At 47.4% G+C, this 25,391-nt stretch overlaps 1 protein-coding gene across 1 annotated transcript in view; it reads right to left on the reverse strand.

Moving 5' to 3' along the window:
* Window positions 1-7,287: 7,287 nt before the first annotated feature.
* The window catches only part of LRPAP1 (LDL receptor related protein associated protein 1), a gene marked incomplete at its 3' end in the record, with an annotated part of 40,200 nt that continues 22,096 nt past the window's right edge, over window positions 7,288-25,391 (reverse strand). Inside the window, exons 2-7 of the mRNA XM_088461752.1 lie at window positions 21,509-21,653; window positions 17,828-17,952; window positions 16,492-16,612; window positions 11,249-11,404; window positions 11,057-11,139; window positions 7,288-7,476 (exon numbers count right to left, since the gene is read on the reverse strand). Coding sequence (XP_088317878.1) covers window positions 7,288-7,476; window positions 11,057-11,139; window positions 11,249-11,404; window positions 16,492-16,612; window positions 17,828-17,952; window positions 21,509-21,653 — 819 coding nt within the window. The remainder of the gene's footprint in view (window positions 7,477-11,056; window positions 11,140-11,248; window positions 11,405-16,491; window positions 16,613-17,827; window positions 17,953-21,508; window positions 21,654-25,391) is intronic.

Below are 25,391 nucleotides of genomic sequence, written 5' to 3' on the forward strand. Positions count from 1 at the left end.
GGGGGGGAGAGTGTGTGCAGGAGAGGTCAGAGGGGGGGGGAAGTGTGTGCAGGAGAGGTCAGAGAGGGGGGGGGGGGAGTGTGTGCAGGACAGAGGTCAGAGGGCGAGGGGGGGGGAAGTGTGTGCAGGAGAGGTCAGAGAGGGGGGGGGGGGAAGTGTGTGCAGGAGAGGTCAGAGAGGGGGGGGGGAAGTGTGTGCAGGAGAGGTCAGAGGGGGGGGGGAAGTGTGTGCAGGAGAGGTCAGAGGGGGGGGAGTGTGTGCAGGAGAGGTCAGAGGGGGGGGAAGTGTGTGCAGGAGAGGTCAGGGGAGGAGGGGCGGGGGGAGTGTGTGCAGGAGAGGTCAGAGGGGGGGGGAAGTGTGTGCAGGAGAGGTCAGAGAGGGGGGGGGGGGAGTGTGTGCAGGAGAGGTCAGAGGGGGGGGGGAAGTGTGTGCAGGAGAGGTCAGAGAGGGGGGGGGGGGAGTGTGTGCAGGAGAGGTCAGAGGGGGGGGGGAAGTGTGTGCAGGAGAGGTCAGAGAGGGGGGGGGGAAGTGTGTGCAGGAGAGGTCAGAGGGGGGGGGAAGTGTGTGCAGGAGAGGTCAGAGGGGGGGGGAAGTGTGTGCAGGAGAGGTCAGAGGGGGGGGAGTGTGTGCAGGAGAGGTCAGAGGAGGGGGAAGTGTGTGCAGGAGAGGTCAGGGGGGGGGGGGAGTGTGTGCAGGAGACGTCAGTGGGGGGAATTGTCTGCAGGAGAGGTCAGAGGGGGCACTATCAGGTCAGAGGGGGGGGGGGGGGAAGTGTGTGCAGGAGAGGTCAGAGGGGGGGGAAGTGTGTGCAGGAGAGGTCAGAGAGGGGGGGGGGGGGAGTGTGTGCAGGAGAGGTCAGAGGGGGGGGGGAAGTGTGTGCAGGAGAGGTCAGAGGGGGGGGGGGGAAGTGTGTGCAGGAGAGGTCAGAGGGGGGGGGAAGTGTGTGCAGGAGAGGTCAGAGGGGGGGGGGAGTGTGTGCAGGAGAGGTCAGAGGAGGGGGAAGTGTGTGCAGGAGAGGTCGGGGGGGGGGGGAGTGTGTGCAGGAGACGTCAGTGGGGGGAATTGTCTGCAGGAGAGGTCAGAGGGGGCACTATCAGGTCAGAGGGGGGGGGGAAGTGTGTGCAGGAGAGGTCAGAGGGGGCACTATCAGGTCAGAGGGGGGGGGGGGGGAGTGTGTGCAGGAGAGGTCAGAGGGGGCACTATGAGGTCAGAGGGGGCACTATCAGGTCAGAGGGGGGAAGTGCGTGCAGGAGAGGTCAGAGGGGGCACTATCAGGTCAGAGGGGGGGGGGAAGTGTGTGCAGGAGAGGTCAGAGGGGGCACTATCAGGTCATAGAGGGGAAGTGTGTGCAGGAGAGGTCAGGGGGGGGGGGAAGTGTGTGCAGGAGAGGTCAGAGGGGGGGGGGAAAGTGTGTGCAGGAGAGGTCAGAGGGGGGGGGAAGTGTGTGGAGGAGAGGGCAGAGGGGGGGGGGGAAGTGTGTGCAGGAGAGGTCGGGGGGGGAGTGTGTGCAGGAGAGGTCAGAGGGGGGAATTGTCTGCAGGAGAGGTCAGAGGGGGCACTATCAGGTCAGAGGGGGGGGGGGAAGTGTGTGCAGGAGAGGTCAGAGGGGGCACTATCAGGTCAGAGGGGGGAAGTGTGTGCAGGAGAGGTCGGGGGGGGGAGTGTGTGCAGGAGAGGTCAGAGGGGGGGAATTGTCTGCAGGAGAGGTCAGAGGGGGCACTATCAGGTCAGAGGGGGGGGGGGGAAGTGTGTGCAGGAGAGGTCAGAGGGGGCACTATCAGGTCGGGGGGGGGGGGAGTGTGTGCAGGAGAGGTCAGAGGGGGCACTATGAGGTCAGAGGGGGCACTATCAGGTCAGAGGGGGGAAGTGCGTGCAGGAGAGGTCAGAGGGGGCACTATCAGGTCAGAGGGGGGGGGGGAAGTGTGTGCAGGAGAGGTCAGAGGGGGCACTATCAGGTCAGAGAGGGGAAGTGTGTGCAGGAGAGGTCAGAGGGGGGGGGGAAGTGTGTGCAGGAGAGGTCAGAGGGGGGGGGGGGGGAAGTGTGTGGAGGAGAGGTCAGAGGGGGGGGAAGTGTGTGCAGGGGAGGTCAGAGGGGGGGAAGTGTGTGCAGGAGAGGTCAGAGGGGGGGGAAGTGTGTGCAGGGGAGGTCGGGGGGGGGGGGAGTGTGTGCAGGAGAGGTCAGAGGGGGGAATTGTCTGCAGGAGAGGTCAGAGGGGGCACTATCAGGTCAGAGGGGGGGGGGAAGTGTGTGCAGGAGAGGTCAGAGGGGGCACTATCAGGTCAGAGGGGGGGGAAGTGTGTGCAGGAGAGGTCAGAGAGGGGGGGGGGGGGAGTGTGTGCAGGAGAGGTCAGAGGGGGGGGGAAGTGTGTGCAGGAGAGGTCAGAGGGGGGGGGGAAGTGTGTGCAGGAGAGGTCAGAGGGGGGGGGGAAGTGTGTGCAGGAGAGGTCAGAGGGGTGGAGTGTGTGCAGGAGAGGTCAGAGGAGGGGGAAGTGTGTGCAGGAGAGGTCGGGGGGGGGGGGGGGGAGTGTGTGCAGGAGACGTCAGTGGGGGGAAGTGTGTGCAGGAGAGGTCAGAGGGGGCACTATCAGTAATGATAAATGAAGGACACAGGATAGCATGTACTACAAGAACAATATGGAGGTGGACGGCAGTGACAAAACATTCGCTTGGAAATAGTTAAAGTAGTACAGAAACAAGTTGTGTTATTGCAAGATTTGCTAAAATAGGACTTAAACTTATAATGAATCACTCAACCTGTCAGAATCAGGCTAGAAGAGGAATATACCTGGGGCAGTCTCCAGCCTACTCCATGATCTTATAGTTCACAGATCAGAATAGGGGCTCATCCAGATGTGTACTACCATATTAACATCTGGGGAATTGTTGAGTGTACAACACCCCCCCTCTCCCCCATGCAAACAGACACAGACACACACCCGTTGTTGAAGGTATCAAATGTTCTTGCTTTCAGCACAGTGCCAGAGTCTTTTATTGACTATGCCATCTTTCAGAATACATCACAGGGAAGATGATGCCTCCAGCAGATTAAGGGGGGGAGGTGGGGGGCTTTGCTTAAGCAGTGGGGTGGTTGGATTTGGGCGCAAGTTGTGAGGTGCTGGGTCCCAATGACCCATATGCATCACACGGAATCAGTATGTATGACCGCTGGACCTCAGCCCAGCGGATGAAATCCCAACGCCGGTAGAGGAAGGTCCCGACTGAGGTAACTACCCTAACCCTCCCCCTCCTCCCCTAATCCTAACCCTCCCTTAGGGTGCCTAACCCTAACCTCCCCCACCTAGTGCCTAACCCCAACCTCCCACCAGGGGTGCCTAAACCTAAGCCCCCCTCCCCGCACCCTAAACCTAACCCTCATCAGGTGTGGGGGGGTGCCTAACCCTAACCTCCCCCGGTGGTGCTTGACCCTAACCCCCCCCTTCCTCTAACCTAACTCCAACCCTCCCGTGGAGGTGCCTAACCCTAAGTCCCCCCGGGAGTCCCTAACCCTCGCCCCCCGTGGCTATGAGCTCCCGACGCCCAGCTTACCTACGTTCGGTATGCCGGGCGTCAGGATTTTGGCGTGGGTCTTATGACAGGCATCGGTATTTAGACGCCTATCATTAGTCCCATGCCGGGATTTCACCGTCGGGAAGCGGGCGGTCGGCATTTCGACCGTCGGCTTCCTGACTACATCCTGCACCCGTTATGGAGCCGCCCCTGGACTCTTTCCCTGCTGCTAACAATAAGCATGAATGACAATAAGGACACTGGTATATTGGAGTAGAAGACGGCTACAGCATTAGCGTATGTCACACAGCAGCTGCAGCATGCGAGATCGCAGCTGCGAATGCACTAACGTACATCTCGGGCACACAATTGTAATGAACTTTTATTGAAGTAAAAATGTTGTTTTTAATGAAAGACATATACAGCACCCTGCCCTTACATATCGTAACTAATCGCAATTGTGATTTCCAGGAATTTAGGAGAAATGGTCACATAACAAGTTCTGGTCACATAAGTAAACTACACTAAGATGCAAAATAGGGAATATTTCATTTAGAGTATATTCATCAGCCTGTCATGTCCTCAGCTCAAAGAGCTTACGTGACTCCCAGCAGGTTAAATTGTTTTAAATAACCTAAAGAAAATATTATATTTTAAAACAGAAATGCTCAAATACAGTAGCCAATACCAACATCATTTGCCTACATCTGTGACAGACCAGCAAGAGACAAAGTACAGATGTGGCCACATACATCTATCCTCCGTGCGCTACAAGTCACGCCACACAACGCGGGAGCTCAGTGTGACTCAGTAGCGCCGAGCGTCTTTTTACCTTCAAATGTGTCTTATTTGCACATCGATGCGACTAGATAGCACAAGCAACTTCTGATTAAAATGATACACGGCGTGCCTATGTACTGTGTGCGTCTGTGGGTGTATATGCATGCAAAATGCTACGTCACAGTGTTATAGCCGCTGACACTACCGTAGCAGACAGAACATAGGCATGCTGCATATCATTTTAATCAGCAGAAGCTGCTTGTGCCATCTAGTCGCATCGATGTGCAAATAAGAGGGTAAAAAGACACACAAAAAGACGCTCGGCGCTACTGAGTCACACCACGGCATGGCGCGACTAGAAGGGCTGTTTAACACGCAAGGAGGCTAGATGTATGTGGACCCATCTGTATATGACCAGTTTATGACTCAAGACCTTTACAGAAAATACTACAATGAAGGATAAGGAATTACCCCCTCCTTCTCCATTAATAAATGACATTTTTAGCTGCATTACTGGAGATCTGCCATTAAGATGAAAACATAAAAAAAAAAAAAAAATATATATATATAATTTTTTTTTGGAGCAAAAGCAGCAATTACTATGTACATCATCAAGTAGGAAGATTTTTATTTAATTGCGTAAGCCCCATCACACATTTTAATTTCATAATGACAGCTGCCCTTTATATTATAGTGCTGATGTCAATAGAAATCCCGAATGTCAATGACTCTGGTCCTTTTTAGGCACATGAAAGCCCGTCAGACAAAGGTCAGGAGCCGGATAGCATTTCGCTGCTGGTGAATACAGATTGGCGGTGTTTACCTCCCAAGATTCCAAATACTCCGGAGTGGCTCATCAAGGTAAAGGGCACACAAGTATTTGTCCCTTTGGCAAATCCCTTTTGTATATACTCCTCTCATTTACAGACGTTTCAACAGGGAATGACTAAAGGTATTTTAGAGCCACGCTGGCACTATAAAGTCTATGAACACTTTTCTTACGCGATGAGACTAGCCACAATGACCAATGGATGATAATGTGCCACAAAATAGTTGACATTCACTGAAATACAGCTTAGTCTGTCCCCGACTCCTACAGTCGGACATTATAATTAGTGGTAGAAGTAAAATTATAAACTTTAGACTTGCAGCAGCGCCATCAACTTCTGATTATTCACAGGACTGAGCTTCCATAGGCAGCACGTAAGGCAATAACTATGCACAGATCAGTGGGAGTGGTCTGTACTAATTATAGGAAATCCTGTGACCACAATAGTGATATAAGCAAGGATTTATCGGAGTGACCGGAAACCTGGATCAGTTACTTAAATGTTGTCTGTTAGACTTACAATCAACCTAGGGATGTTCCAACGTACACTGTTGCTCAAGTCGTGCCCAACAATCCCTCTCGGTGTGCCAGGTCCCGGGTGACTTGGCCGCTGTGACTAAAACGAATTCACGTGTGATGAAAGTCGCAGCCCAGCGACACTAGTATACCGTCTCCCTGCACCAGCGATCAGGGCAGTTTCTAGGGTCTGAGGCTCCCAGTGCGAGCAGACAAAATGCGCCCCCCCCCAGAAGCGGAGTGGGCGTGGCCTCATCGTGAGGGGGTGTAGTATCAAAGTAAGAGAGCGTGGTCTCGAAAGACCACAGAATGTCAACCGCTGTGACTACTGAGCCCATCGGTGGCTAACCTGTCAGAGGCAAAGCGCTGAAAAATATATGTAGTTAAAGACCGACAGGATGCGCACACCGTAGGCGCGCGCTCAAAAAATGGGGTGTGGCCTAGCTGTCAAGCCCACGCCGCATTTGTTTGTGCATACCTTTGGTGTGACATTTGCAGGAGTATGACCTTGTATCACACCCGTTTTTAGTCACGCTGGAGGGCGAGCCCAGCACATTGAAAATACAAGCCAGATCCACATAAAATACACTAAAAAAGCCACTTCAGGATTACACTGCAACAAACCACTTCCACATAAAATACATTTTGAAATCCAGGACCACATGATAAAAACACATTGAAAAAACATGATTCACATAATACACACTTCATTCCAGCCCCCTCCCTGCAATTCCAGCCTGACAGGTCTTAGGCTTCCCCCCCACTGGCTCTCAGGCAAAAGTGCCCATTATGCAGTGCCCCCTGTATTTGTGCCCCTTATGCAGTGCCCACAGTGGTAGTGCAACTTATATAAAGCCCACAGTAGTGGTGCCCTTTATGCAGTGCACCCAGTAGTAGTGCCCACTATGCCATGCCCCCATTAGTAGTGCCCTCAATAGTAATGGTCCCTGTAGTAGTGTCCCCTGTATACATTCCCCAGTATTAATGCACCCCTGCCCCCCCTCCCCAATTAATATTACACAAGCTGCGTATCTTGCATTGAGGGCGGAGCGCCCCGTGCGATTGCATGGGTCACCCGCCCCTAGAAACGGCCCTGCCCGCGATGCGAACAAGCCGCAAAATGTAAAGAAGATTGCGGTATGCTACACCTCTCGGAGCGCCTCGAATCGTGCAGGGAGTCTCGCGCCATAGGCAGTATAGATGCTAGCTGTATGAGGACACAAATGTCCAGGAAACAATATGTAGTTGGGGATAATCTTAAAAAAAAGTTTCACTAATTTGCCCTGCGGCCTGTGAATACCTAGAGGAAGAAATTTGGGCATAATGTTGATTTTCCACGATGCTTTTTGGAAATAAAAAAAAAAAAATATTTGTCGCTATCCTAACTAAAGTAAGCCCAGTCTATCCCGCTGTACCAAAGCAAAAACAATGTTAAATTAATTTTGTTACATAAACTTTTTAACACAAACTGCATCGGATTAGCTAATAGATTGCAAAACTGTGAGATGTGCTCATCACAAAGGTATAAATTACCCCTGGTCATATAGATGAGAACAGCGTTACGATGACTTGCACTAATTTATATAAGAGATAGCCAGGTAAATGCTGCCATATACACACAGACACATGCACACAAACACACACACAGACACACAGACACACACACCTTGTACCCCAGCTCCTTGATTCTTTCCGTCAGAGCGACATATTTCTCTTTACTTTGCATGATGTGCTCCTTGTCCCCGGTTTCTGCAATGTGCTTAAGCTTCTCCTGCGAGATCTCCAGCTGCTTCTGATAATGTTGGTGTTTCTCAATTTTTGTTTCAAAATGTTTTAATTCCTCCTTCAGGGCATTGGGCGAGAGAGAGAGGATTAACAGAACTCAGGTCAATACAATCACCTACACGGCCCAGAACAGGCATTGAGCTGATCGATATATTAAGGTTATTCCAGCAATCTCTAAGCAACATCATCTGTAGTGAAACATGCGAGGAGAATTCTAATTCTATCTTTTTCAAAACAGAACTGGAAGTAGCTTAAAGGACCATTAAAACAGAGCATTTGCAGATACGAGCCATGAAGGTAAAATACATTGCTCAGTGTTAGTGAAAACACACGGACGGGTTCAACAGGTTCAAGTTAAAAACTTTTAGAAACTCAACTTTGATCTTGCAGAGTTTTCCAATCCACAATTACAGTCCAGGTTTTAAGATAGTCATGCTTGAGAACAGGTGACTTAATTATTAGGTCAGTCAATTTGATTTAACCATCTGGACTAAAGCATGGCTGTCCTTAAAACCTGGAATGTAATAGAGTTTGGGAAACGCTAATCTAGGGAAAGGTGCACAAAACCCCCCAGCCCAACAGGCATGGGATAAACGTTCTTCCAGATCCCTAAAAAATTGCAAATGGATAAATTACCTGGATCAGTCACCTCCATATGAATTATAGCTAGATATAAATTTATTTTATAACAGGCACCCAATCCCTTATAAGTTTGCCATCATCATTTAATGCGAGAAATAATTCCAGAGCTTATCCACCCTTACTGTGAAGAACACTCCCTATGCAGACGGTTAAACCTTATATTTCGCAGGTGAACAAAAACTTTCACAAAAAGCGACGCATGTAATAAAAGAACATCCTGATGTCACCTCATGATTTATTTAGGGCATAGAGCAGTGATTCCCAACCTCGGTCCTCAAGGCACACTAACAGTCCTGGTTTTAGTGATGTCCATGATTGTGCACAGATGGTTTAATCAAAATAACTGAGGCACTAATTAAGTCACCTGTGCTCAATACTTGGCTATCCCTAAAACCTGGACTGTTAGTATGCCTTGAGGACTGTGGTTGGGAACCTCTGACATGTCAGCACAAAAAAAAATAAAAATAAATAAATTGCAGCGCTGATTCAGGTAAACGGCCTCTGAAATGTATTAGAAACGTATTGGGCCTCCTGGGCGGTGACTAATCAGACCCACGGAGATGCTGCATCTTATGGGAATGTCGCGGGCAAGCTGCTGAAAGTGTTTTGTGCACAAAGATGCCTAATAGCTGTATACACTGATGGATAATAAGGACCTCATTCAGAGTCGGTCGTTGCGGCCGCACGGTCATAAGGTAAAAGGGGCCAGATATGTAAATGATGCACTCGCAAGTTGCGTCGTTAAGATGGGATCGTTAGCTGGACATGCGAGGGGAGGATGCGACCGTAAGACTAAAAAAACACCCCCTTCTCGTTCGCATTACACGTCATCTCCGGGCATATAAGGATTAATCGAGACCATCGGAAACCATCGGAGCTGGTCGTAGAGCTTAAGGTTGACCATACCCTCTCTTAAGCACTATGATCATGTCAGTGTAAAAACCTCCCATGCACTACTTAGATAATTATGCACTCCCATAAAACGCCGTTTGCATAGTCAGGCACGCCTGCGTTCGGATCTCCACTCCCCCGTTCACAAGCACCTTCCCCTGTTACCACCCACAAACGCCTCATCCTGTCACTCAAACTAACGACCTGGCCAAGTTCAAGGAGAGAGATATTTCCGATCGTAACAGTTAGTTTGCGCACGCGCATTGCGAATTTTACGCATGCGCAGTTTAGCAAACATCGGTGGCGTACGACCGCAACGACCGACTCTGAATGAGGTCTTATGTACCTAGTATTGGTCTGGTGCAAGTTTCCATAGTGCAAGAGATGGTAACATCCTTGCACAGTCAGACGTACGGCAGTACACCAGGGAGGGGATCTGTAGCGGCATTAGCATAAAGTCCCAGGCGCAGCCCCAGAAGGGAGTTAGCACCAATTACACATAGTAGAAGCATACAACAGCTGGTGATTTCAGCAAAATTAGGAATTTCCCATACATCCAGAAATTGCTTTAAGGCGAGATTTAATAAAGCTTGGAGAGAGATACCATTGTGAGACATAAAGCACCAACCAATCAGCTCCTAACTGTCACTTTACAGACTGTTTGTAAAATGTCAGGAGCTGATTGGTTAGTGCTTTAACTCCATCCATTTTATCTCTCTACAAGGCTTAGTACATAGACCCCCACAGCCTGTAACGTGAGTTAGGAGCTGATGATTGGTTGATCCTTTATCGCTCAAAATCTCTCCAAGCTTGGATACAGCAGTTACACTCCGTCTTGAATACATAGAAGGTTAAAAAAAATAAAATAAACTTAATTCATTTCTTTATTGTTGATAAACAAATCAATCAGTATTAGACAAGATAAACCTCAGCTCTCCCTTTGAGCACATATGACAAGACTGCGCCTTTCCTATTTTGGACACATCATGCGAAGAACAGGATCCCTAGAGAAAGACATTATGCTCGTAAAAGTTGAAGGCCACTGAAAGAGGGGAAGACCAGCAGCGAGAAAGCTTGATACAATCACAACTATGGATACCACACTATCAGCACTGAGCCGCTTGAATGAAGATCGGAATTTACTTACGGCAGCTATCTATATGGCCGCCATAAGTCATCATCGTGTTGATAACACAATCTGCTAAACAGAACCAACCATATTTTCATTTTAAATGATCAACATAGACAAAGGCAATACTGTATACAGACTTAGAAAAACAAGTAATTAGATCATATTTATAAGAGCCACTGAAGTTACAGTGTGGTGGGTAAAATAAAATAAACTTCAAATTGATTGTACGGTGGGGTGTGGGAGGCGGAGTCCAGGTGCACCAATAGAGGAGAAGTATTAGGAAATTCTAATGAGAGACTAGTGGGGTATTACTGAAATGCAAGTTCATTGAAGTGTTTATAAAGTGGAGATGTTGCCCATAGCAACCAGATCCTAGCTATTATCTCCACTCCTAAAAACCCGCACTTTAGTAATATAGCCCTAGGTGTATATATAAATTCATGGGTAAAAGGATATAAACAACATTCCCAGTGAGGGAAAAGTGGAGACTCCTAAGAGGCGTCTCATAGGGAAGAGAAGTGAGGAGGAGAGAGAGGAACATTTTATTACATGCCAAATATAGTACTTGGCAGTATGGTGGGAGTGGGTTCCTCCATGACGGTGCTAGCGAGTTTGTAGAGCTCACTGCTCAGTACAGTTGCCCCAGTTTCACTTCCCTTCCCCATAATCCCTTTCTGTTCCCTCTGAGGGCTCTGCTGTCATTTTAGTTGGTGTAATAGTCTCCTTTCAATGCAATAACTTGTGTGGACGGGGATATGTATGACATCACTTGGGGCAGTGTATGACTTAATAGTATAGCCAAGTCATAAAGCAACAAAGACAGTATGGTAACGTACAGCAAACACAGAGGAGGCAGAGAAAATCAGCCAGAGCTTGGAGGAGAACAGGGGGTTTTCTTGCAATTACATGCTCAGGACTAAGCATCAATGCCCGATAAGAGTAGTGGACCGATATTATTATGGCCCTTTCTTACCTTAAATGATTCCAGCTCATCATCAGAAAAGTTTGCCCCTTTGGCCAAATCCCACAAGTCATTTACGCGAGGTTCATTAAATTCTGAAATACATATATTCAACAAAAACAGAGTGAGCTTAAAGCCCCTTTCATGACCAAATATGCCAAATTTGTGCCCATTAGTTAGTTCCGAAATCCTTGAGAGACGTACCTCTGCTACCCGTGTACCCTTCATGGCTAATCTTCCGCAGGCGTTCCATCCCTTGGTTGATGCTTCGTAGTTTGTCTTTGAGATCTCCATGCTTGCTGTGCAAGTCTCCTGCCTTCAGCTCATGTTCATCAGGGCTGATAACATTTTTGTGAATTTCTGTTAATAAAAAAAAAGGAGTCAAAAACAGAAATAGGATTTTGCACATTTGTAAATCTGAAACATCACTTCTAAAATCCCTAATAATCTAATATACTAGCACAATCGCCTCCCTCCCCCAGCCGACATCTGCCCAGTGGTTACGACAGCAATAAGAGGCAAATCATTACTCCTACTTACTGCCCGTCTTGCCTGCCTTTGTGGGGGGTCCCAGACTTGTGCACCATTCTATGCCCCCTCTAATGCCTTTGGCCCCCAAATTCCTCACTGCTAGCTTGCCCACCTTTATTCTGTCTGCCACCTTACTGTGAACAGATGCAGCGATCGCAAAATACGCGCTATAGCAGGCAATGAGGGACTCACTTTTCAAAAATGAGTGGCTGCCACAGCAGCCGACCCAGTAGCATCTGCCCGACCAATCAGTGTGGACCGCAGCATCTCCTTGTCCAATGAGGAGGACGCCCGCCCCGTCCCCAGCTCGCTGCCCGCTAGACACTGTACAGCAGCCGTCACCACAGGAGATGAGGGGGGGGGGGGGGGGTCTGTGCAGGAGAAGCCTGGAGGAGACCCAAAGAGGCGGCCACCACAGCATGTGCACCGTGGTCCTGACCGCAGCTGTATGGGAAGGTGGAGAGGAGGGTAAGAGCTGCCATGGCAATGTGCATCCGCGTCTGCCAGCACGCCGTCCTAAGTATAGTGGTGCCCGGACATGGGATACAGTAGCATCCTCCGCCTGTGTCAAGTACAACAGAGACACTGGCAGTGCACCTCTGCCCCCCTTAGAAACCATGACGACCACCTCTCGGAGTGACGGCTCGTGTACAGCAGCCACAGCGCGGGAGAGAGCTGGTTACAGGGTGCGGAGCACTAGGCAGTCATTCTCCACAATGATTATACAGTAGCTCATTGTGTGCTCGGCACGCTCACTATGACCCTCCGGAGTCCTTCTCCCCAATGTGACCTCTTTTAAAGTTGGATTTAGTGATGCAAACTTCCACTGTGTACTAAAGTCGCAGAATTCCTGCAATTAAGGTTTAATCAATTAAGAGCGAGTCGGCTTTCCCTGCGAGTAAGTGTGTGCATATGCGGCACTCACAGTAACCCCAAACTCACTGATGTTTGCTCACAGTCCCACACTGTAGTGCAAAATGGTCGCTGGAAGTGAGACGCCAGAGCCAATTTACTGTGTATGTGATCGCCAGAGCCAGATTATTGTGAATGTGGGCTAAAGAGGGGAGGTGGGTGTGAAGGTTCCCTGGGACCCACAATGTTTTTCGCTCAGTGCGATCACTGCAAATGTGTCCTCATACATCTATCCTCAATGTGACACGCAGCGTAACTTGCCTAGCAGGAGAGAGCCGCCAGGTCCAGTGATACTCAGCGAGCGTCGGGCAGTTTTTTTTCATTGCCAAAAAGGCCTCTAAGTTGCAATGTGATGTGACTAGGACGCACCAGCAGACTGCACTCATTAATGTGATATGTGACACTTGTATATTTTTATGTGAGTATGTATATGAAGCACAACGGAACTTAGAATGAAAAAAAAAGGTGCGGCCGCTACATTGTAGCACTACGTATACAGATTCAGGGACTCAGGTGCACACAGATATACAAGTGTCGCATATCAAATTAATCAGCACAGTCTGCTAGTTGCATCACATTTCGACTTTTTCGTCACATTTTTGTAAAAAAATACACAAGAAAAAGACGCAGGGCGCTAGCAGAACCTCACCGGACTTGGCGCATCAAGAGGGGCTTTTCAGCACGACTGCAGCAAAGATGTATAAAGACACATCTGTACCCACCCTCCCCCATCTATGTCCATTCCTCACATCTTGAGACCACACAAACACCAGCGAAGTCCAAATACACACACAACACAAACATACAAGAAAACCGTCTTATTAGATTCAGTAAATAAGATCTACTGTGACATCAGAAGAGCGTCCAGTAAGCGTGTTCTGACTGCTCATGTTACCGCTTTCTGTATGTTCCTCTATAAAACAAATGTCAGTTAAGGTTGTGGATTAAACTTCCAAGATTCATTTGCCAGAGGCTTATCCAAAACCTCCGGGGCCCTTTACGTTGCTGTCACCACCTGCACCTCACCCTGCAAAGAGCGAGTATTACTTTCTGAAATCCCCCTGCAAATAACAGGAGCACGTTACACTTGTTCCGAGCCCTTTGCGCTGCACTCTGCCTCCGGCACAATCGCTCTCATCTGTCCGTGAACGCTTTGTATGCTCTTTTATGGTTTCTGTACTGAAACATATCCCAGCTCCTGTCCAATACGTTATTTACACAAAGAAAAACAAACAAACAAAAGTTGCTTTCAAAACATACATGTTCCATCTCCCAAGCTGATCATTTCAATGTAAGGACAACTGATTATTATATCCCACAGGTAGCAGTTACTGGGTGCTTAATAGGCTTTAAAGTCAGATCTTAACTGGATATAGGAATTTCTTGCCATATAGGTCTACCTCTGACACCACAAAATCAGGCATCCGAGCCTCACATCACTACACTGTGCTGCTGGGGGACCCTGCACGTCCCACTGCGTAACTCTCAGACCACGGCCTCCTGCTTACTGCGATCCATCATGTATTTTATGTGTCTGCCCCAAGTCACATATCATCCCTGTTCTCCTGAACAGAATCGCACACGTGGAGCGGGACAATGCCTACAACAAGATAAGTGCAATCATCCCCTGAAATACTATGTACTGCTGTGAACTCAGAAAGTCAGACTGACTACTATTTAGTCTATCCCCACCCACTTTAAAACTGGGGACACAGGAACAAGCAGGAATAACAAGGACCATAGACAAGCAGACGTTAATGATACAAGATATATATATATATATATATATATATATATATATATTTCCTATGGGATGTAATTATTATCTGACACCAGTCAGAATTCCGGAGACGGCATCCCGACAGTAAGTATTGGGGTTAGGGGGAGGGTTAGGCACTAGGGAGATGAGGGTTAGGTTTAGGCTGTGGGGAAAGGCCCCCCCGGTCATGCCCAACCCTTTCCTACATCTATTTTCGTAATGTGGCAAGAGATAATTTTGTTAATTCTTTTTCATTTTCTGTAAAAGAGAATCTGCTGAAACACAACAGAATGCAAACATTGAACACATTGATTCTCTATAAATAAAATAAACAAAATGTGTGTTTTCATCAGAGTCTACTCTTCATAATAGAGGTTCACGGATACAATTTATGAGTTAGTGGTTCCCAAACTAGGCACTTTAACAGTCCAGGCTTTTAAGGATATCCATACTTAAGCACAAGTGACTTAATAAGTACTTTAGTCAGCATGATTACCATCTGTGCACAAGCATGTGTATCCTTAAAACCTGGAGTGTTAGGGTGCCTTGAGGAACAAGTTTGGGAAACCCTGCCCTGAGTGAAAGTTTTGAGGCTTCCAAATAAATAAATAAAAAAAAAAAAAAAAAAACAGGCAGCTTGTACATGGTCAGGAGGCTCCATAACGTTAACTCCTAAATCCTACAGCCAAATTCAGCATCACTGTTACTTTAGAAGTACTCCACCCACAAATGTAACAATACTAATGTAAAAGGCCAAAGCGGCTAGTGGTATATTTTCACGGTTCGCTGAACAGAAGTGGTGTACATGGCAGGTTAGGGAAAACCATGAGTCGCCAAAAAGAACATAAATGATAGCGAGAGTTAGTAGGATTTTTTGTCGCAAAAAAAATTGGTATCAAGTAGTACATTAAAACTCATTTTATGAAAAAGTTGCACAGTGCGGCTACTTTGCAGAGTCCGTGGTGCGCCAAGTGTTGATGTGATTTGAGGGTCACATGTATATAAACACAGAGGAGGCGATTTACTAACCTGCAGTTTAATCAAACTGCAGATGTTCCGTCGCTTTTTGAAGTACAGTTTATAGACTGAGCCTGGCTAGCACAGGAGAGAGAGATCAAATTGCCCACTGGAAATAATAATAAAAATTAAAAAAAAAGTTCATACCATCTTCCGCAAGCCCTCTGCTACTCCACAATGGGCAGAGTTCTCTACCCAAACAAACAATAGGGGCGCTACATAGGGAGTACAGGCCCAATGCAGAGCTATCACTCAATCATTACCGCCTCTCTAGGGTAATGCAAGACAATTTGCCCCTGTTTAAGTGGTAACCCAAGGATCTATTGCACCACTGTTACCATCATAAAGGATACGCACACGGACACACACACACGGACACACACGCACGGACACACACGCACGGACACACACGCACGGACACACACGCACGGACACACACGCACGGACACCCCCCCCCCTAAAGCTACTAAACAGAATACAACAGACATCTTATGAAGGACAAAAAGATAACATGTTAAAAGCTCAGCAGACCTGTAACCTAATTTGTTTTACTGTACAGCATTAAATTATGATAATTAAAAAAAAAAAAAATACAGGTACAAACGGCCCACAATAATAGAGACCACAAGCTTTGTCATTTAATAGGAGAAACAAATATTAAAAAGTATTTCCTCCCCCTGGAATGGAGAAACATTGGCCCTCATTCAGAGTCTCTCGCAAGATGCGATTGGTTGCTTGCAAAAAACAGGCCGGGTATGCAAATCAAGTGATCGCTCTTTGCGCTGTAAGGACGCCCTCTATGTCTTAGTGAGCGACGGCAGTTAGCGTACGCTGGACTATAAAACCTCCCACCTGTCACTCGCAGCACACGTAATCTCCGGGAAGAGTCTGATTAATCGTGAACATCGAGGGCCATCGAAGCTGCTCGCAGCGCTTAGGGTTGACCTAACCTACCCCAAGCACTGCGAGCAGTTCAGGTTAAAAAACAACCAAGTCACGTGTGCGATGACGCTACTTTGCTAATTATGCACGCCCTATAAATCAGATTGCAACGAATGACTTGCTCATGCGCCCTGCGAATTATACGCATGCGCAGATGTGCGATTATCGCTCCCTGTGTGCGAGCGTGCTACAAAGAGAGAATCTGAATGAGGTCCAATGTGTAGCTGGTATGAGGTCCAATGTGTAGCTGGTATATGGAGGTTTGTGTGACTGCCCCATAACGTACCTTCCGTCCTGCTCACAGTGTCCAGGAGTATGTTGTACTCACTGGTCTTTTCCTTCTGATGGAGGAATTCCCGCCACAGGTTATCCAGCTCCTCTTCTGAGAATTTCCCAGAGCTCTTTGCCTACAGGGGGATAAAACACCACAATGAGCAAAAAAAAAAAGACGACTTATCCAGCTTCTGGTTGCTCTATGTGCTAAGTAGGTCTTTACCTTTCAGGGCTTGTTCACACACATCTGCTGTAAAGTGAAAGTTAATGGTATTTTATGGGCTAGTCTCATGGTCGGGTGTACAAGGAAGGGCCAAGTGCTAGTTAATATTGGGGTAGTACTCGATAATTCCTGTGGTTTGGATCTAAAATCTGCCTCTGATGCGTGGTGGTTTGCAAACTCCATGCTAAATCCCCACTTAGTAAATCTACCTCTTAGTTTTGCCAATGAAACTTTGGAATACATTGATATATTAGATTGCTTTGGTAAATCCAATTTGCACATTTGGATTTGCTCCTACATAGAATGAGCCAATTAGCATTAAGCACTGAAGGAGATGGGGCAGTCTGTGCATGATGGCTGGTTCCGGCTTAATCAGGAGCCAGCTGTCATTTTATCACTGTACATTGTATCTCGCCAGCATTCCAACAAATCTCCAGTAACAGGTTAGCCCAGGGGACAAGCTACGAGCGTACCAAAGAAAGGAGCCAGAGTTATTTACTTGTCTGGAGCAAGAGGTAGGCAAGTATGGCCAAGTCTCCTCCAGTAGGCCAAAAACCCCTTTATAAGGGTGTAAGGGAAAAAGTGGAATTTTGGGGGTGCTTTATAGGTAGTAAAGCAAATCGTGTGGAAGGTGCAATAACACATCTATTGTATATTCAAAAATTTTGAGGAATCTGCCAAAACCACAAAACGGCGCATAAGCTGCAGATAAAACGTTAGGTACAAGCACAGAAAGGAGAATATTAGGATTAACTGCCTGGAGGCTGAGCACCGGATTGCGCCATCTAATATTGGAACCCAGGACATGCACCATTTATCTGCATTAGTTTTACTGCTAGCATGGCAGGGCAGGCTGAAGTGACTTCCCTGGCAGTGGTGCCTGAAGATTGGGACAGTGTGCGGGCACAGCGTGGTATTATGAACTGCTGCACCTGAACGAACACATTACAGCAATCAACAAATCGGTAGCGCCCTTTCATAACACACTCTCACGGTCCACACCGTAGAGATGGCTCCAGAGGCCGCTGCCTGGTAAATCAGATCAGGCCGTGACCAGCCCTCATTGAGTTATTCACACTGACACATAACTGAGAGGACATCTTCCTTCATCAACTGTAAGCTTTACCTTGTTCCACAGCTTCTCTAAACGAGGATCGTTTAACACATCATTTTCTGGGCCATCTTTTATAAAGTTACTGTCTTCTGTCTGCGTTTTCTTATTGCCATCCAACCCGTACTTGGTCATTATAACTATTGGGAAAGAGCCATATAATACATTACTGACTGTATGGTGTATAGTCAATTGGATTTATTACAGTGCTGCCCTTTCCCTCTCTAAACAGTCATATTTCAAGAACCTCATCTCCTCTCAGTACTCAAATCCCCAACGTCTCTTCACCACCTTCACCTCCCTCCTCCGCCCACCCCCTCCTCGTTCTCTGCCCTTGACTTCGCTACCTACTTTACATCTAAAATTGACTCCATACGTCAGGACATCATATCCCACCAGTCCCCCTGCTATCCACCTCCTCTCTTCCCAGATCAGCCCTCTTCTTCCATTTTACCAACTCTAACTTTCTTCTCCCCTGTATCTGGAGAGGAAGTCATGTCCCTCATCCAGTCCCCCCCCCCTTCCACCTCCCCCCTTGACCCCATCCCTTCAGGTCTACTCTGCTACCTCTCTCCTTCTGCCTGCTCCCATCTTGCCCACCTCCTTAATCTCTCCCTCTCATCGGGCACTGTCCCCTCTGCATTCAAACATACCCTTGTCTCCCCCATATTAAAAAAACCTACCCTTGATTCTAACACTCTCTCCAACTACCGTCCCATCTCTCTCCTCCCTTTTGCCTCCAAGCTCCTTGAGCGTGTTGTTTACAAGCGCCTTACCACCTTTCTTTCCTCACTCCCTAATTGTCCTTTTTCAGTCTGGCATCTGTTCTCTCCACTCCACAGAAACTGCCCTCACAAAAGTCAGCAATGACCTCCTTGCTGCTAAATCCAAGTGCCACTACTCTCTGCTCATTCTCCCTGACCTTTCTGCTGCTTTCGACACTGTGGACCACCCTCTCCTTCTGCAAATCCTTCACTCCCTTAGTCTAAGTGACACTGCCCTCTCCTGGCTGTCCTACCTCTCTGACCAATCCTTCTCTGTCTCTTCTCATGACTCCTCTTCTCCCCCCACAGCCTCTTGCAGTAGGTGTTCCCTAAGGTTCTGTTCTTGGACCTCTCCTTTTCTTCACTCTAGACATCCTCACTAGGTGAACTCATCAGCTCTTTTGACCTCCAATATCATCTCTATGACGATGATACTCAGATCTACCTTTCCTCCCCTGACCTCTCTCCCTCTCTTCTCACTCATGTCTCCAACTGTCTCTCTGCCATCTCTTCCTGTATTTCCCAGCGATTTCTTAAACTTAATATGTCTAAGACTGAGCTAATCATCTTCCCTCCCCCCTACATAACCTCACTACCCATTATTTATTTATCAATTGATGGCACAACTATCTCCTCTAGCCCCAAAGTGCGCTGTCTTGGAGTTATCCTGGACACCTCCCTCTCCTTCAAACCACATATCCAGAATCTCTCACAGTCCTGTCGTTTTCATCTTAAAAATATTTCCAAGATTAGACCCTCTCTCACCCAGGATGCTACTAAAACCCTCATACACTCATTGGTCAGCTCTAGATTGGACTACTGTAACCTCCTCCTATCTGGCCTCCCCAAATCCCTTCTCTCCCCTCTCCAGTCTGTCCTCAATGCTGCTGCTCGGCTCATCTTCCTCTCAAAACGCTCTGCATCTGCCTCCCCTCTCCTACAAGCTCTCCACTGGCTCCTCTTCCCTTTTAGAACCCAATTTAGGGTTCTCACGCTCACTTACAAAGCCCTCACCCAATCTTCTCCCATATACATCTCTGATCTCATCTCCCTTCACTCTCCTGTCCACCCTCTTCGTTCAACTAATGCACGCCGCCTTTCATGCCAATTGATTACTTCCTCCCACTCCCTCCTCCAAGATTTTGCCCGCGCTGCTCCCCACTTTTGGAACTCTCTCCCGCTTCCCATCAGACTCTCCACCTCTCTTCAATCCTTCAAACGGGCTCTCAAGACCCACTATTTCATCAAAGCCTTCCAGCTATCATTCTAACTCCCTGCTACATGCTCCTTCCTCCCTGCCTACCCCATCTGTGTCACACCTGTTTGTCTGTCCCTCCCCCTTAGAATGTAAGATCCTATGAGCAGGGCCCTCTACCCTCTTGTGCTTCTCCTTACTCTACCTTCATCTACTTCTTACTCTCTACTAGGGCACCAAACACTTGGTTGCTTTGAATTGTTGCTTATCTGGGTGTTATGATCGCGAATGTAGCAATGTATATTATCCATGTCCTGTAATGTATTGTATTGTATTGTACTGTAAGTCACTGTAAATCAATCTGTTTATGTACTTTGAAAGGCACTGCGGACCACTTGTGGCACCATATAAACGATAATAATAATTTATTACTAGGATTTCAGTTATTATAAGTCTACCGAGCTATACTTATTCAAGCGTCTCTTTAACAAAAGGATTGCTTTCCTCGTGCACAGTGGGCCTGATTAAGAGATTAACGCAAACGCCGTGGCTGCTGCGATCCTGCATGCATCGGCTGTATGAATATATGCAAACGTCGCAGCCACCGGGATTCGAAAGAGTCAACCATTGTACACACATCGGTTGATCATTGACCTTCAGAAGTAACCCGATAGCCGCGCAGAATGGCCGGCGGAAGACGCCAGAGCCTTAACAACTGCATACCGGATCACAGCTGCAGGCTGTGACATGTCCCCATAATGGTCCCGTCATGTCTGCATTTGAGTCGCCACCCCCCCTCCCCCATACCACCCTCAATGGGTCCCTGTCAATCTCTTTGCAAAAAAATTAAATCCTCTCTGCTACAGGCGTTACAAGACCATCGCGACACATGCACAGTGTGACTCCAACACATGCGTAGGAGAATAAAAACCAAAACATTGCCCATTTGCCAAATCGTCATGCTTCGCCCGTCTCTGAATCAGTACTTTCTTAAGGGCAGCAGCACAGACCAACCACCGTGCAAAAATCTGCTTTGGATCTACCATGTGCCTTGAATTGCGCAAGTGCGTCTAGGCTCCAGCCTGCGCGCATATAACTTAGGTCTCACATTTTAAAAAGGTTCTCATTAGCGCCTCCACGTTTCAGTTAAGTGGTAACACGCATGTCTGGGCGCATTTTGAGCACCGTAATACAAGGATTCTCATACAAAGAGTCCCGCGTACTAAAATATCGTCCCTCTTTCGCATATTTAATAGAAGCCATAAAGTGTAATAAAAATGAGAGAAGGATGACGATTTCCATAGCCCCCAGCCCCCATCCCCCTTCCTCGACCTTGCAGTCCTTAAGAAACACAAAGTAAGTTTACAGTATACTGGAGCTGCGACTACGTATAAATAGATTTTATAATAATCAGTTACGTTTCAATGGGTTTAGTTTCACTTTAACGCCGATTCATCCAATATTCAGTCCCCCGGTTATTAATCCTCTCCTGGTCGGTGGTACTGACAGACTGCCTCTGACATAATGAGCTCTGGAAGCTGACCATGATTGCTGAATAACCGGAGGACTGCACACTACATCCTTTGGGAGATTAGCTGGGTCAGTGCACGGAGGCTCATGCATGTTAATGTCCCTGATCCAGCTAAATCATCCCTGGAAGAGGCACATTCCAGAAAAGGATTAGGGCAAAGGTTAAGGAAACTGATACTTGTAATCATAAAAAAAAAACCTATTTACCATTGAGAGACCGCCTGAGCTTGGCTTCCTTCTCTCCGTCATCATCTAACCCTTGTGCCTTCAGCTTTTTCCAGTTTAGTTCGTCCTTCTCTTGCATCTTTAGATCACTGTGGAGTTCTGCAGCTTTTACAGCAGAAAGCTGGAGCTATATAAATGACAACGAGAACGTGAGGACACACTGACCAGAACAAAGTAATCAGGTAGAAATGAAAGTAAACCACACTCTACCACCGCCTGTCGTACATCTATTACTGCTTTCCCATCTATTTCCATGCCTACAATTAACAGCAGATCAATATTCATGCCTGATACACCAGCGTTTCAGGATCAATCCAAAAATCAAGATGCTGGGACGACCTTCTCACCTGTTTACCGGCACGTACCGCCAATGCACATTTGTGACTTTTTACCTGTATGTTTGACTGTGTTTAACATTTCCCTGACGCCCTAACTGCACATGCACAATAATAATACCTTGGAGAAGGTCGATGTTATTTATTTATGACGATTATTCTCTGTATTAAATACAGAGATGCTGATCCTGTATTCTTCCAAAAGATCGATACGGGACTGGCAACTGGCTATCCTTAATTGGAAGGGCCGTGATGTTCTATGTGCCGTGGATTGGCTACTACTCACCCCTCCTGATCACGGTCACTAAGATTACAGATACTGGGGATGAAAAGGAAGTCACTGGACCTTTCATGGAATTTTCCTTTGATTGGTTTAACTTTCATGTGTTTTCAGTATAGAGTTAGATAAAAATTGTTTTCCTTATTTGCATTTTTAAAATTAAGCTGGGGTGGGGGGCTATCGCTATGAAAACGTAACTAACATTTTTATTATTGATTATAAACAATTACTTATATAGTGCCAGCAGATTCTGGTGCACTCCTCAGTTGGGATTGGTTTGTGGAAGAGAGAACGCAGTATCTTGCCCGATGTCATTACAAGACATCAGGATAAAGATTCACCTGACCACAACCCAAACTCAATCCTGAATTCAATGCATCCTTAAAAGCAGGTCTGTTACATGAAAGTAGCTTTCAGCCAGTCGCCCATGAAATCTGCATCTCTATAGAATAAGAGAGAAAGTGTGTGTGTCTGTCTCTCTGTTTGTCCTTTATGCATGGCCAGTTTTATACCTAGGTCTACCAAATCTGGCATTTTGGTGTAGTTTGACCAGGATTATGCTTTTGCCTAGGTATGAACATTGTCACACAATCTCATAAAATCAGAACACTCTTAAATTACACAGGATCTGGGGGCTGGCTTCATACACACACAGTCACACTCTGGCAGGCTCATGAGCAGCTCAGCACTCGATACATTCCACGCGATACATTCAGACTGTGGCAGGCAGCATAACCAATCCACAATCATTGATCTTGGCAAAGCTTAGCATATGGAGATTACAAACAGAAGGGCAGATTGATCGCTGGCACACATTGCCACTGCGGGCGGGCCCCCTTCTGTCCAAGAACGGGACTCCAGCCCCGGTATTCATCTCCTGATGGCAGTCCTGCTAGACATGGACTTCAATGTTGGTCTGCAGAGCGATTTCAGGGGGTGATTCAGCTGCGGATGCAGTGACCGGGATCATGCAGATGCCAGATTATCCCTGTACTGTGCATGTGCAGCACGGGTCTGCGATCCCACATGCAGTCCGGCAGCAGACTGTCAGTGACTGACAGTCTGCTGCCATTTTTGGGCAGGGAGGGGGCGGTGATGGCCTCCATTTTCCAAAACGCCGTTGGGGGTTGTGGAGAGGCCAGGATCTCCATTGGCTGACGGAGATTTCCTGGCCTCTTTTAATCATATGCGGTGGCCGGCTTGCCTGACCCCACGGGTCACTCAGCCGGCCGAAGGGATCGCAAATGATCCAATGCCATGTCCTTGGGCGCAGCTCAGATCAGTAGTGCATGCAGGAGACATGACGCATCCCACTACATTACCAAATTACGGTATTGCAGCTGTGACAGCATATCCATCCGCAGCTGAATCACCCCCTCTGTTCTGCAGTGATTTCTGAAACTCAAGTGATGTTGGAAGCTACACCGATTCTGTTCTGTAAGTCAGTCTGCTCCTGATATACCCCATTCCAAACGGTATGAGAATACGCTGCCTGCACAGTCACTTACTCCTAATGTGCATAGTTATCCAGGTTATAGGTGAGGACAACAGAAAAAAATGAAGGCTGCAGGTGTACTTCAGGGTCCAGTCTTCAACCCATGCAATGCAGGGTATCCCAGCTAATAATGAATAAAAAAACTTCTCATACCAGTTTCTGAGGAGCCTCAAATTCCCAATCTGTGTAGTTGTTAACATTGAGATGTTCTAAGTGGCCACATACTAGTTTAGTCCACAGGAACGCACAGGAACTGGCATGGAATAAAAGCGGTGTTGCAGTTAACTTGCTGATGCACAGTTTAGGTACAGGTTGTTTTAGCCTGCCCATGTTATCTCCTGCCCTTCTGGGTGCCACAAACAACAGGAACAGCACCCTATAGTGTACACTTTAATTTGCAGCCTCAAACGGCTGTACAGGAAAATGCAAGATCTATGTACTGGAATTATGTTTCTGTGCAATGTGCAGTGCGCACGGGTCTTAAATTACATCTAATTGACCTGATCCCTTAAGGTGCCTACACACTTAGCGATATTTTACACAATTTGCCCGATTCCAACGCATCGTGATGACAAATCGTGTAAAATATGCCCCAATCGTGAGTGTCCACTCACGATCACGATGCGCGTCCCCATAGGTCGTACATCTCATCTTCAGGTCTGCCGTGCTATTGGGCAGATTTGCCAATCTAGGACACAATGCACTGGAAAAAGTTAATGGTGCACGATAGATCGTTTGTCACATTCAACACTTTACACCAAATCGTGTGCAGGACTGCCGGGGAGCTGCCGGCGGAGAGTTCAAGGGAAATTGTACACAATGTCGGATCATGAGCACATTGCCAAGGATGTAGGCACCTTTAGAGTAGGGATGTGCAGGCACGGTTCTACTCGGTTCCGTTCGTTTTTTTTTACCGAATCTTATTGGGTATCAGCTGTCACGAGTTTTGGATAGCCAATAAGATTCGGTATAAAAAACCGAACGGAACAGAGTAGAACCGAGCCTGCACATCCCTACTTTAGAGGGACAATAGGAACTAAGGACCTCATTCAGTGTCGGTCGTAAGCGGCTGCTCGGTCGTACGCATCCGATGTTTCCAAACCACGCATGCGTACCGTTAGTTGTGCGCATGTGCGTACGAGAACTTGCGATCCAAAATGCTGTCGATCGTACGGCTTACGAGCAGGAAGTGGCTTCCGAGAGTTGATTGACTTGAAAGGCCGTTTGTGGGTGTTGATGGTCTAAAAATGCAGGTGTTCCTCACTGTTTTCAGGGCGTTTTAGGGGCGTACATAAATGTCCTGCTACGACCGACATAGAAGGCCGGATGTAGTAAAACGTCACTCTGCAAGCAGGTTAGAGGCCTGGCTGATTGTATAGCTTGAGGTTGGGTATGTGCTCTCTCAAGCACCAGAGTACAATCGATACATCAAACATAACATTAGTCACATTCGATAGTTTCTATTTTGTGCCACACAATGCAAGCAGCTAATCGTTTATTGTTGCTAATAACACTGCTAATTGGCTTTTAATTGATTCAGTTGCGTTTGCAATAGAGAAAAATAAGAATAAATATATTTCATGGGGATGGCTTATTCTATGCGGTTTTTGGTTCATTTTTGATGTAATTTGCACACAACACAAGCGGCCGCAACCATCAGAAGAAAATTAACATACAGCAACTGACAACGACTGACAACGATTGACTCGATCGCTAGCTGCTATCACTCGCTAGCTAGAGGAGGTGCATTGTTCA

Source organism: Taudactylus pleione, unplaced genomic scaffold (genome assembly GCF_031769625.1).
Source record: "Taudactylus pleione unplaced genomic scaffold, aTauple2 ptg001091l, whole genome shotgun sequence".
Lineage (NCBI taxonomy): Eukaryota > Metazoa > Chordata > Amphibia > Anura > Myobatrachidae > Taudactylus > Taudactylus pleione.